Genomic DNA, 14,310 nt, shown 5'->3' with positions numbered 1-14,310 from the left:
TCTCCAATGATGGGAATAAATTTTTATTCCTGTCATACTTAGAAGTACATAATACAAATAAGAGTGTACTCGTTTCAATGACGTAATTCTAAATTCCGTATGATTTTTACATTTTTTTAATGGATGTGTATAATCAGCTTGAATGACCTATTGTAAGTAAATATACATATATGAGAAACAATAGATGCATAACGATTTATTTGTTTATTTTTTGCAATTTATCAGTATAATTAATTCCTTTTTCTTTACGTATATTGTTCATATTTTTCTTGTACAGAAATCTGGAGCGAAAAGGAAATGCTCTGTTTGTCACATTGTTTGTCATGTAAATTGTCTTCCATTGGTAAGTGAATTCATTTTAAACTAGAGTAATAATAACAATAATAGTAATTTGTCAAATAAACTTATTTATGAACTGGTTTTACCTCTAAATGGCATCCATTCTCTTGTTTTGTTTCATCCATGATATTGATAGAATTCTACTGAATAAGTTGAAATGTTACCATAAGTCCATGAGATCTAGTATCTCATGAAGTGTTTTTAGTATTATTAGTTTATAGGGATACAATGAGAATTCTTGAACCTATGTTATAAAAGCAGAGATGGATAGTGGCTAGCAGTGGAATCCAGGACGCGCGTTTCGTCCTATTTCGGACTCGTCAGCTGGATGTACCTGCATCTCACAGTTGATGTTCACTCTGGGACTCGAACCCAGTACCCTCGCTTCAAACGCCATCGCGTTATCCACTCGGCCACTGAGTCCTGATAGCCACTTGCTTGTGCGATGGGGTGAATTAAGGCTATATTGAGGCAATACGCACAGTATGCACATATGCCAATTAGAGACTGACCAGTTGCAGTCCTAACAAATCGATGGGAAGATTTAAACAAACAATACTGAATGAATCTATGTTATAAAAGTTCACATTCCATGAGAAACAACAAATCCTTTATGTTCTCAAATACGCCCATGTTAACGAGTTATAACTAAAGTTAAATTTAAAGCTTACTGTGAGACTATTTCTAATTACTTGAAATGTAAACATTTTAAAAAATCATACAGAATTAATTTAGTTACGATAACCTTAACGAATTGATCGATAAAACTATATCAACATAAGCTACTGATTAAACTTTGGTATTTATTAACTAAACAGTAATTAAGTAGTGTAGTATTATTATTTATTCAAATTATTTCAAAGAACGATATTGATGAACATTACTGTTCAGTTTATACTATACATATTGGGAACAGTGGGAAATATTTAAAAAAAAATACAAAATATACTCTGAAATTCATAAAAGGAACTTTCGTTTAAATTAGAGTGAATAGTTTCACAGTATTTGGGCGCCAAGTTGATAAAAAGACATTAAATAAGAAGAAGAATATATTTGTAAAATCTCAGCAAAGTGAATTTGAAGTAAATCCAACGTTTTGCATGGCAATTTGGTTCAAGCTTTATTAACGGAATATATAATGAAAGATCGAAATTATCAAATATAAATAGGTACATGGTTCTCCGGTTCATTGTATACTGAATAGGTCATCTAATCAGCGTTAAAACTGTCTAAACTAGGTATATATATATACCTACCAGATTGCCATGCAAAACATTGGATTTACTTTAAATTCATTCGTTGAGATTTTACGAAATATATTATTCTTATTTACTTTAAAATTCATTCCGTCTAATTTTCCGAACCTTTTATCATTACACTCTAAAGTCTATTTATCAATAAATTACTATACTTTTCCATAGTGACTGATCATTATCATTGCATCACAACTGTTAACAAATAAATATCCTTACTTCAATCCATTCAATTGTAGTTAACAGCTCATTAGTAACTTTTATTGTTAAGGCTATTTTAAGATGATAATAATTATGAGTAATTTGTATGTTGTACTTACTCTGTTCTTTTTGTTATGTACTTTATAGACAGAATATTATTTTTAATTGATTCAAAGAAATGGACTTTTTTCCATACTTTATAATACATCTCTTTGAATATTCATTTTACTATAAAACCCCTTCTGATATTAATCAACATATGCTCACTAGTGACTGGATTAATGAGGTATTTCCTATAGTTCTAGTGAGAAGCAGTGACCAGTGGAGTTCAACCAGGTCTGTTGTGAGATAACAACTCACTGAAGACATTGGTTGATGTGTCACTCAATTTCGTGGTTTGGTTGAAGTTAAATAATAACACCGTTGGATACCAGCTCAGTGGTCTAGTGATTAGGCTCTCACGCGCGAGACTAATAGGTCCTGGTTTCGAATCTTGCGAGGTGTTATCATGGATGTGCATTGCTGATGAGCCTCACAATAGGACGAAATGGCCATCTAGTGCTTCCAGGTTTTCTCTGGTAGTCTAACTTCAATTGATTCCTGTTCTCAACTATTAAAATTATGAAAAACATTTCTCAATGTATACTAATTTTCTTCTTTCATTGTCGGTTGAACACAACCTTTTTTTGTTTTATTTATACTTTAGTAATCATTATATTTTCTATTTATTTTAATGGTGCTAACCTTTTTTCAAACCAACCATCCATACTGAACCAAATGAAAAGAAAAATAATTAAAACCTAATCACATTATGTAATACATTTATGAATTATTTGAATGTTTTACACAATTAATAAACATTTAAACTATGTAGATACAATTAGAATGGTAACCATTAATTGTTCATTTGAAATAAAACGAAAAGAGAACAAAATAAATTCAACTTTAGAAAAACATGTTGGTCGGTAATTACTGGAGATACTGGATAATTGTTACGTTCTAGTGTAAGATTCCACTGAAGTATGTGTCGATGATCCTTATAAGGAATTTAGTCAAAAATCTTCAGTTCTATCATCATTGAGTAGTTAAGTTTCAAACTACCGAGTTTACATTCAGTTGTGCACTTTACTTACTTAATTACGCTTGTTACCCCTGGTGAAGGAGCAAAGGCCGCTCACTAACATTCTCCGTCCAACTCTGTCCTGGGCAATTTTTTCCAGTTCTTTCCAGTTACAATTAATTCTTTCCATATCTGCTTCTATTTCCCGGCTTAATGTGTTCTTTGGCCTTCCTCTTTTCCGCTTCCCTTCTGGATTCCAAGTTAGGGATTGCCTCGTGATGCGGTCGGGTGATTTCTCTAATGTATGTCCTATCCACTTCCAACGTCTTTTCCTAATTTTTTTCTTCAGCTGGAATCTGGTTTGCCTAATCTTAATCAACCATTTTTCATTGCTATGGGGGAAATCTGGCTCACACCCCACACACATATATTTATATACACTCTATTGATCAATAACCAATGCTATACTTTTTTAGTCCCCAAAAATAATAGGTAAACCTCGTTGACAAGTGCCAAATGGCATGGAAAGTAGATACATGAATTCCTACTGATTATTACTAGTCATCTAATATTTCATAATACTTCTATAACGTTTTTCCTTAAATATAAATATTAATGTCTTTCTTTAACGTTTCTCGGACGAATAAAATCCGTACCAGCATCTCCGTGACACCTTTGATTAAATTTCGAAACATTAAAGTAACCCGATAATACCGTATCACCATTTACTAGATCTATATATTCAACTGTTAATACAACTCATATATATTTCTTTACTATATAATATACTCATTAACACATTAGATATAAGGTAAGTGAACCTAAAAGGAGTTGTAGTGTCCGTCGCTATGTTAAGCCCATATACCCTTATTCTAGCTTCTGGACAAGCCAATTTACCTATCCATCATGAGTCATGTTTTCACCTTGTTAATTATTCACTTATTTACCCTGACTATTTTTTATATGAGCATATGTATGTGTACACTTCTTATCCTATTTATCACATGTCTGTCATTTACTTTTATCGGAGTATAAATATTGATTAACTCTTGATCATCCGCCATCTCCAATGCGTGTGATTTTCGCTTTGCTCTCCTCTATCCGCTTCATCACTCTGATTTCCTGTCCAGATCAACGAATGTACAAAATATATGTATTTAAAATCCATTCTCGTATTTTACTTATTTAACTCCGTTATTCACCAGCGCGGATTAAGTCATGTATTACATACAAGGATAGACAGGATGTATATTTTGACAACAACTATTCATATGACCAAATTGGGACTCAGATCATGTTCCCTATAAAGTGTACATTTCAATATGGGCAAAAAAGATCTTTTCTTAAGAGCTATCCATAGTTTTAGTCCAGTTACGTCAATTTGACTTAAGTCAGGCTAATACTATGTACTTATTTATTCTTTGTATAACTTCATTCTTTATTTGTATTTTCTTTATAGGTTCAGGTATCTTGTAGACCGACATTTCGTGAAGCATTTATTCATGATTATCGTACTGAAAAAACTGTAAGTGATTATATCTTTTTCATTCTTTCTCTATATGTTTCTCTCCTCAAATAAATGAAGTTTATGAAGATTAGTTCACTGTGGAAATGAGTCTGAATAGTTTATCGAATAATGAGGATAGAGAATGAATAGGTGTGACCATAATTTTAAGCAAATAATCTGTTAATGATTCTAAATGATTACATAAAAAACAAGGTTGATGAAAGGTTACATCTGACTTGAGCTTATAGCAACCATCCTACAATCAATTTCGATTATAGTCAATTTTGGTTAAGCCCTTTTTATTAACTTACATAACAGACATCGTCATTTGGATAGTAACAATTTGCATATTCTTTGCACTGTTATGCCACTAGAGCACATGACACTCTATCCAAAATGTTGGCTGTTTAAATATCATTCAATGACTCATACTCCTCCCCATATATGTATGCATGCAAATATTATTATCAGCCTTTGTTTTGTTTTGCTGTGCCGTTATTAAATCTGACTATAAATTACCCATGTAATTGCTTGCTATTCGTTCCTTCGTTCCTTCGCTTGTTCGCCTGTTCACTCGCTCGTTAATATTCGCTCAGGTGTTGTTAGCTTTTTTGACCTGAGTTATTCGACAATAAACTGTAGATGCTGCTTTCCTTTGTCTTCTGATTTTACGCACCATTAAGATTAGAATTATAACGGTTATCGAAACACGGCACTACAAGCTAAATGACCAGAGAAGAGAGAAATAAGGAGAAAAGGGGTACAAACGTTTAGTGGATACAGTGATGTATTTTACAGCTTCCAATATGACTAAAACACGGTTTCTGAAAATATCGAGAAAGTTAAACGGAGTTTACTATTTCTTAATTAGTCAACCGATTTTTTTCCAGTTTATTATTTTTATTATTTGGTTAGTATACTCACCAGCGTCTCATTGGTATTGATTTCATATTCATAGGCAAAACTATATATTAGTGTCAGGTTATAATGAAGAGTCAATAGAGATGAAACACGTTTTTTCGTTCAAGCTATATTTTTTTCAAAATGTTTTTTTGGCTACTTGTCCGAATCAACTAAGTGATCATTGGAAAGCAGAGAACATAATATAAGTATCTAGTTTTTAGGTTACTAAGCAATTCTCAACCTTTATTACTACATGGAATGAGCAAAGAACATTTAGGCCCAATCGAGACAGCTTTACGTTTAAATCTATGGGTAAATTTCAACTGACATGCGAATTATAAACTCCAGCCGACAACTGATAACTTGACAACCAACCTATGTTATCAGTGATACGTATCTCATTTTCTTAACTGATCTTACTTGTTGAGAAGAACTATTTTTAAGCTGATGAACCTTAAAATGCTGTATATATAAATATGGAAATAGTAAAACATCCATAGTTTAAATCATGAACTGATATTAACTAGTCAACAACTGTGAAAAACTTTTTTTTACTTCGGTTTCGTCCTCGTAGGATAGTCCTCAGAAGTGCGCTTCTACGAACACACCTCAGGTGATCAGACTAAGGACTTCCTGTCTCACGCAAACGCTTGACTTGCAAAGCTTTGAGTCTAGATAGAGCCTTGTATATGTCTTATTCAATCATTCACAATAATATCAAGAGTTAACTTAATAGTTTCAGATAAGTTTAACGATTGAATTCACGAATCGATCTAAGCTAGAACATTATTGAAAACCTCAAAGCATTGGAAAATTGTTTCGTACTAGTATAGGACATCTCACCAGTGTCCACCCACAGTCCCGCACACGAGACTCGAACCAACGACCTTCGGTTTCGCACACAAACACTTAACTTTTAAACCACTGAGTCGGCATTTAACGGTGTTGGTGTCTAAATTCAACCGGTCGATGGAGTCTACTCCATGTCGGTGGAGACAGTTATCCACCTCAAACAATGGATGAAGAGTTGTTCGAGATGGTGGGTCGATTGAAGTTAGACATTCACAACTGCTTTCTGTTTACATAATGTATTCATACATATACATATTTGCTTAATTATTTATGTCTTTTCTATATCAGCCTTAAATTTTCCAGTCACAGCTTTTAATGAATTTAAAGGAGCTAATACCTTTGATAAATTTCGGTAGAAAAATGAGAAGACGAAGTTAATCTGAAAAAAGTGATGTATTTGCACTAAACAATCTGGTCACACATATACTCGTTAATAAATTGCTGAATTGTATACTAATGAATTATTGCTAGTTGATATGATGAGCCAATATGAAGGTCAATCGTTCAGAAGTGACCTAAAGTACAAGTGCATTTCATTGGCTAAGAAGTAGATCGATTGCCTAAGGATTACAGTGATACATATATGAATTTGTGCATTTTTATTCGGTAGCCCAATACACTTTCTCAAGTAGTCAATTGTGAGAGGGATTAGCGCGTATCACACCGTGTATCAGAATCAGATTTCCAACAACGCTCATCACAACACTAAACATAATGTAAACATCCGATATAACAAGAGATGAAAAGAGAACAAACTATTTCAAGTGTACCAAAATATGTTGTCAATTGTTTAAATCAAAATAAAATAAGAATCCATAAATTTACTTTACAAAACAATATATTATCATAGTTGAAAGCATGAGTCAATTGAAACTAGACCACCACGGAAAACCTAGAAGCACTGGACGACCAACTCGTCCTATAATGGGACTCCTCAGAAGTGAGCATCCACGATCCCGCCTCGCGAGATTCGAACCCAGGACCCACCAGTCTAGCGCCAGAGTCACTTAAACCGATAGACTACCTTTTATAAGTAGTGTTTTTTTATGAAAAAAAAGCTCACTTTCATTCACATACACATCAATTTATCAGTCATTATAGTATGATTGTCAAATACATTCTAGCTATCAAGTTTATTGACTTGACAAATTTCATTGATATTAGTTGTTTCCTATAATTAATAAACAAATTATGTTTATCATGTATTATCTCCATTATGTCTATATCATCATTACAATTGGATTGTTGACAATGTCATTAAATTTACAATCTATGAATGATACTTCTCTATAGGGATTAGTTGCTTACGTATGCTCACTCAAAGAGTAACACTTTATCTCTTCATCTACTGTTATTGTTGTAGTTACTGTTGTAAATGTGAGCAATCCAAACTTGGAATCAATGACAAACGTACTATTTTTGTATGAAAAACATAAACAACTATCATTACCAAGATTTGACTTGATAATTTTGAATAAATTGATCATTAGGCAGATTGTTATAAATAAATAGTAGTACAACATTGGACTATTTAAACTTGGATTAATTTTGATTTGTTTATTTATTCTCTGAAGAAGTGACTTAAACTGAGCCATAAAAAGATGTCAAAATATATTACATATTTAAGTAGTATATGTTATTAAGCATCCCCTGAGTGACATTTTTCTCTATAAAAAAGGTTTGAAGCTACATACAAATCAAAATAGACATATTAACCAAAGATGGATCGTGGTCATCAGTGGAATCTAGGAGGCTAGTTTCGTCCTATTTGGGACTCGTCAGCTGCATGTACCTGCATCTCACAGTTGATGTTCACTCTGGAACTCGAACCAAGTAACTTTCGCTTCAAACGCCATCGCGTTATCCATTCAACCACTGAGTCCTGATAGCCACTTGCTTGTGCAATGGGGTAAAGTTTAAATTCACTTAGTATTGTTTCTTTGAACCTTCCCATTGATGTTTAGGACTGCAACTGGTGAACATCATTTCTGAGATACAGGTACATCCAGCTGACCGGTCACAAATAGGACGAGACGCGCGTCAAACTGGATTCCACTACTAGCCACTATCCATCTTTGCTCAGAATGCTTGTGAATTAAGTCTATATCGGGGCAATACTCACAGTATTCACATATGCCAATAAGAGAGTGACCAGTTGCAATCCTAAACATCAATGGGAAGATTCAAACAAACAATACTAAGTGAATCAGAAAAAGAGAATTCAGCGAAGAAAATTTTCTTTTCGACGAAATCATTTACTTAAGCTGTACATTCGTATATATAGTAATATGGAAAATATATGTCTATAGGAGGCTAGAAAAGATTGCATTACAAAATTGATTCGACAATAAATAACAAATGAGGTGACGTACTAATCAAGTGAATCAAAGTAGACATAGGTTTAGGAGATAATAAAGTCAGAGTAAATATTATCAATGATTGACGTTTTGTTGGTTCATAGAAAAATGATAATAACTTTGAATCATGTTATTTTATTTACGAGTTGCTAGATTTGTAATGTAATCATGAAGTTTGATTGACTCATTGTAGTTCATAGAGATCATAGTTATTCGAAATAAAATACTTATCAGTTATGGAACTGAATAATCTTCGATCTATATTGGAAATTGACTGAAATTAAAGATTTGAACCATAGACGTTAAACTCGGTAGTCTAAAATTAACATGAATATCATGTAGCCCTGTATGTTTTGAGTTCGATTCCCTGTATAGTTTTGGATTCTAACATATCTCTACTTGAACCCTTTATACTGATTACCAACCCACTTCCTATATCCCCGCACCATTGCTATACATGAACCGAATATTAAAAAAAGGCGAGAAATAAGAATGGAAAACTTACTTCAAGCTTAATTTATGTACACCAAATAAATTTATTTGTAGGTTTACAAATGGCCTTACCCAGTTAGAAACTTCTGGAAATATTTCAACTTTGGTAACAAATAAGTAATTATTCAGTCATGATTTGACATATAACCATTCATTATTCAAGATATTTTTGGGAACGTTTTTTTAATGTTAATAGAATGAAAAATTCTTGACATTTTTTGCATTTCTGGAGACATTAATAAGATATTTAGGGGCGGACGATTTTAACAGATCCTACATTTGTATCCTCTACAAAAGGGTCCTTACATTATACCCTACAGTTCTTATATTAAATCATAATTTAAACAATTATCTTTTAGATCAAAAGGGGTTTTTGTGGATATTTCAATATTTTCATAGTTGAAATCATGAGTCAATTGAAGCTAGACCACCATGGAAAACCTGGAAGCACTGGATGGCCGTTTCGTCCTATCAGTGCGCATCCACGATTCCGCACCCGCGGGATTCAAAGCCAGGACCTACCACCTTCCCGTCGGAGCACTTAATCGATTATCTTTTAACTTTAAATAATTTATAAAGTATTTTATTAATTGATCGAAATTAACATTAACCTTTAATTAGATTTTAATATAATTGCAGTTCATTTCGATAAATCTAACTTAAAAGGGTTTCAAACTAACAAAGTCTAATGCCTCTTTTCTTTTTAATGATTATAATTTGATTAACCATTGTTCATTGAACCTTCAAGTACAAACAAAGTTCTTCTTTTGCAGTTTAATGTTCCTTTTTTTGTATAAAGTAACCACATCTTATTGACCATTTTTCATAAACGCAATTTATCATAATGAAAAAAGGTTAAATAACAATTTATTTTTAGAAATTTATCTTGTTTACCCCTCTTTCTCTCTCCCTCCCCCTCTTTGCCCCCTCCCACTCTCTCCCTCTCTCTCGCTCTTTATATATATATATATATATATATATATATATATATAGTTACCGTGTAAATAATTCATCATTAATTTCCTTTTTGTGTTTTTTGTTTTCTTTATAAAGTATACGACACATCATTGGATTAAACGAAGAAAGCAAAATAAAAAATGTAAACAATGTGGAAAGGTATGCGATTTTTTTTTAGTTTCTTTTTGTTTTTGGTTCAATTTCTTCTACTTATTCTTTTTATTGTTTATTTTCAAAACTGAAATGGTTGAGAATATCACAATGAATACAATTAGTCTTTTTATTTAAAAAGATAGAAATTTGACCAATTTATTAGATTGCTGTGTGATAAAATCTTTCAGACTTTTATGAACGAGAACATACGAGGGGAACAAACAATGTATTTCAATAGGAAAATTATAGAGTTCTTTGGTAAACGTAAAAACTATACTTAGTATTATTTGTTTGAATCTTTCAATTGATGCTTAGGACTGTAACTGGTCAGTCTCTGACAAGTCCCAAATAGGGTGGAACGCATGTCCTGAATTCCACTACTAGCCATTATCCATCTTTGCTTGTAAAAACTATACATTCAATATTTCATTTACAAATCCTTCACCAATTATCTCAACATTCATTGTTCCTTCAGTTCTAGAACATTTACTATCTGTTCCTGTTCTGATTGATCCAATCTTCCCAAGCTTCTGATGCTAGGCATTCTACTTGTGATCGGTATTATATACTAATATCAGTCGACATGAGTAGAACACACCACAATATGGTTATAGATCCTCAAATTTTTTATTTATTCTGTGTTCTTTTGAAATGTGTGATTTGATAAGATAGACTTTAGAACATTGTGTGAAAGTATATTGGTGCTTAGGTTATATACTTATCAAACCGCCGCCTACCATGATGGGTAATATTAGTTAGTAAAGGTTGAAATAAAACTTGGAACGTTCAAACTAGCACATGTCATCAGTCTATAAAATCATTGACTGTTGGCCTTGACTATGTCGGTAGATGAAGACTACCTGTTTGGGTGGTTGGAGACTTCATATGACATTTCATAATATTTTTCACATTGGTTCAGATGCTGTTACTCTTTGTCAAGGTTTTGAGTCCCGATAGTCCTTCCTAGATACCTTATTCATTCTATAGTTATGAACCACAGTCTTAATGTTTAGTCTTTCTCATTCATATGACTACTACAACATTAGTTTACTTCCTTTATTATCCATTTTATTAATTTCTTATCATCTTAATAATGTAGTTTGGTAACTTGGGGGGATAGAGAAATATATATAAATACATACTTTTCCTACTAGTCATTAAATTTTCATCTATAAAACATCATTTCAATCATACCATCATAAAATAAACTTATGTTTTCTACCAATGTACGTCATTGCTTCAAGTATTTATTGCTTGATTACGTAATAGATAAACTAAAAAATTAAAAAAAACGGGAACACTTGACTTTTTTTTGTCTTTTAAAGAAATAAATTAAATTGTCTCATTTCTTTATGAAAAAAAAAAGAAACATACCTACCTATTTGGATGTATGTATGTATGTATATTTATATATTGTTTTATGGATGAGTTGAATGCATTTTTTGTTTTTCGGTTTTTAAACCGCTGTTTATTTAGTTTTTTTTCTTTTACAATACTGACGTTGTCGGCTGTTGTTTTTTTTTTTATTATTCTTGGTACTAACGTCATTTGAACTGTATATTGTTTCTCAAAATAGGTATAGGTAGATAGAGGGAAATATAAACTTAACTTCATTTTACATTATTGTTACAGAGAATCACTTTTTATTTTAATAGTAATAACAATAATATTAATAATACATGCATTTTTAAATAGTTTAAATCATGAGTTAATTGAAGCTAGACCACCAAGGAAAACCTGGAAGCACTGGATGGCCGTTTCGTCCCATTGTGGGACTCTTCAGCAGTGGGCATCGACGACCTCGCCTAGCGAGATTCCAACCCAGGACCTACCAGTCTCTCTCCAGAGCACTTAACCTATAGACCACTGAGCTGGCATCCAACAATGTTAATGTCTAACTTCAACCGATCCACGAAGTTGAGAAACCATTAACCATTGTCTTCAGTGAGTTGATATCTCACAACAGACCTGGTTGAACTTCACTGGTCATTGCTTCTCACTAGATCTTCACAAAACCCCCCTTCTAATAATAAATACATTGTTTTCTATTACTAGCTTTGATATCATTCTACTTTATATTGATTTCCTTTTTAGTCTTTACAATCAATATTAGGATTTTCTTCTAAAGTAAGTAATATTATCATTGGTATTGTTTATCATTTGAAAAGATTTTACAAAACAAAATGATTAATATACTTGTTGTTATTCTTTTTTACAGTAAACAATGAAAGATTGTTTAAGAACATTAGTTATGAAATATAACAGTTGGGATGTTTTGCGATTTCTATCCATTTATTTCATTATTTATCATTATTATATTTCTGGTACAATATGGAATTCTGAGTGCAAAGTATTTCAACAACTTTACGTCTTTTTTTGTTTCTTGATTGATTCTGACGATAAATATTGAGTAGTCGTCAGTTAAATGTTAGCAGTTTAGGAATTGACATCTGATTGATGCATATTCTTTTTTGATGAATATTGTCAGCAACCACAATGTCTCTAATTGTGCCCTTTCTTAACTTGTACAGTGAAAGGTCGTGAACTTTTTACAAACTCATCTGAATAGCTTGTGTAATTAATTGACATAATGATCTGTTGAAACAAACAAAAGACAGATAATTTGTTGAAATATCTAGATGACAGAAACAGGTAACCCAGATATTCAAACAGGCCTCCTTTATTAATTTAGGAATAGGTCTATATGTTATTATTGGGAAAACACAAAATAGATGTACATAACTTCTTATATGTTTGTGATTCTATAGTTTATGTTGGTTAATCATGAAAAACTGAATAAAATTCCTACGAACAAAAATTAAATTATTCAATCACTTACACCTAATAAATATTGAATTTGTTATGAATTTAAAAAGGCCGTCTCCAATTTGTTATGATTTTATGCCCAGCTTTTTATCATGTGGTTCATTCCCCAATCTTAGCACTGTGCCAAATCAATGGCGTTCCACCAGTATGAGCAGACTAGCGCCCTAATTGGTCCTTTGTTCGCCTGGCCCTTCCAGTTGAGTGCAGAACACCAAATGCAGCTTCTACTATGCGAATCATTTATTTCAAGCATACTCGGTTTATATAACAGTCAAACAGCCCGCATCACAACAGAAGATAGAAAATAATATTTGTAAAAAATCAAGCCAAATTTGGCGGTGAACGTTGGAGACGGTAATCGATAAACTGAGTATAATTTAGGAACAGTATATCGTACAGTGATAATTCATAGATCAAAATGAAGCTTATAACAAGATGAATATACATATACACAATCTAGTTATCCAATAGTTAAACAATAACAATATATATATATAGTCGTCCATTAATAGGTCCCGGAAGTTACCCGTACTTTGTTCTTCACTAGGATATAACACAAACCATTCAAAAAGATCGATCAAAATGATGGTCGTTGGCCAACGGAACAGGGTATCCAGCTTTGATAAAAAAATAATCGAAGGCAAACAAACCTATGATGATAACTGACCACAAATGATGTCATTACAACAAACTAACTTAATATTTGTATGACAACTAAAAAACTTACTACTTCATCAATTAAATGCTGATAATATTATTAATAAGAATGATGATGAAAACTCATCAATTAATCTATTTAGATTAAAGAACTGAACAGTACCATGAATATACAACTGAAGTACTAATCATCTGCATCGTCTCATTTGAAATTGTTACACTATTATATAAATTTAAAAACCAAAGTTGTTGTGTTTTTTTCATCTATAAAATTTACCGTCTGTTTTCCGTTTTGTCTCCCCTCGATTGATTTCATTAGGAATATATAACAATTCAATGCACATGGTGTAAAATAGGTTATCATAATAAATCAAGTTGTTTTCGTGAATCTTATTTAACTGAACCATGTTCATTAGGATCATATTCAGATTTAATTGTTCCACCTGATTGGATTATTAAATTAACTGAAAGAGTAAGTTTTTTTTCTTTTATATCTATCTATCTATATATATCTATGTATACGCTGTTGTCATTCCTGTAATCTTTTTTTCATAAATATTACGTCATTCAAATGTTTGTTTTTATTCAAGTGAAAATATTTTATAGTTAAGATCATGAGTCAATTGAGGCTAGACCACCATCGAAAACCTGGAAGCACTGGACGGCCGTTTCGTAATATTACGGGACTCCTCAGCAGTGCGCATCCACGAACCCGCTCTCGCGAGATTCGAACCCAGGACCTACCAGTCTCGA

General features: G+C 32.2%; 2 protein-coding genes and 1 non-coding gene across 3 annotated transcripts in view; 2 read left to right on the top strand and 1 right to left on the bottom strand.

The window, feature by feature from the left end:
* Smp_131210 (hypothetical protein) overlaps window positions 1-8,722 on the top strand; it is a gene marked incomplete at both ends in the record, with an annotated part of 45,684 nt that extends 36,962 nt beyond the window's left edge. Inside the window, 3 exons of the mRNA XM_018798416.1 lie at window positions 278-343; window positions 4,313-4,378; window positions 8,666-8,722. Of these exons, the coding sequence (XP_018653360.1) occupies window positions 278-343; window positions 4,313-4,378; window positions 8,666-8,722 (189 nt within the window). The remainder of the gene's footprint in view (window positions 1-277; window positions 344-4,312; window positions 4,379-8,665) is intronic.
* Smp_tRNA_00934_Gln_TTG.1.1 lies at window positions 693-758 on the bottom strand. The gene has a single exon. It is a non-coding gene (tRNA).
* Window positions 8,723-10,070: 1,348 nt separating the features above from the next.
* Smp_131200 (putative diacylglycerol kinase, zeta, iota) overlaps window positions 10,071-14,310 on the top strand; it is a gene marked incomplete at both ends in the record, with an annotated part of 12,272 nt that continues 8,032 nt past the window's right edge. The window contains 2 exons of the mRNA XM_018798415.1: window positions 10,071-10,080; window positions 13,914-14,029. Coding sequence (XP_018653359.1) covers window positions 10,071-10,080; window positions 13,914-14,029 — 126 coding nt within the window. The remainder of the gene's footprint in view (window positions 10,081-13,913; window positions 14,030-14,310) is intronic.

Source organism: Schistosoma mansoni, chromosome 6 (assembly GCF_000237925.1).
Source record: "Schistosoma mansoni strain Puerto Rico chromosome 6, complete genome".
NCBI classification, from domain to species: Eukaryota; Metazoa; Platyhelminthes; class Trematoda; order Strigeidida; family Schistosomatidae; genus Schistosoma; species Schistosoma mansoni.
This window is presented reverse-complemented; position numbering and strand designations above follow the sequence as displayed.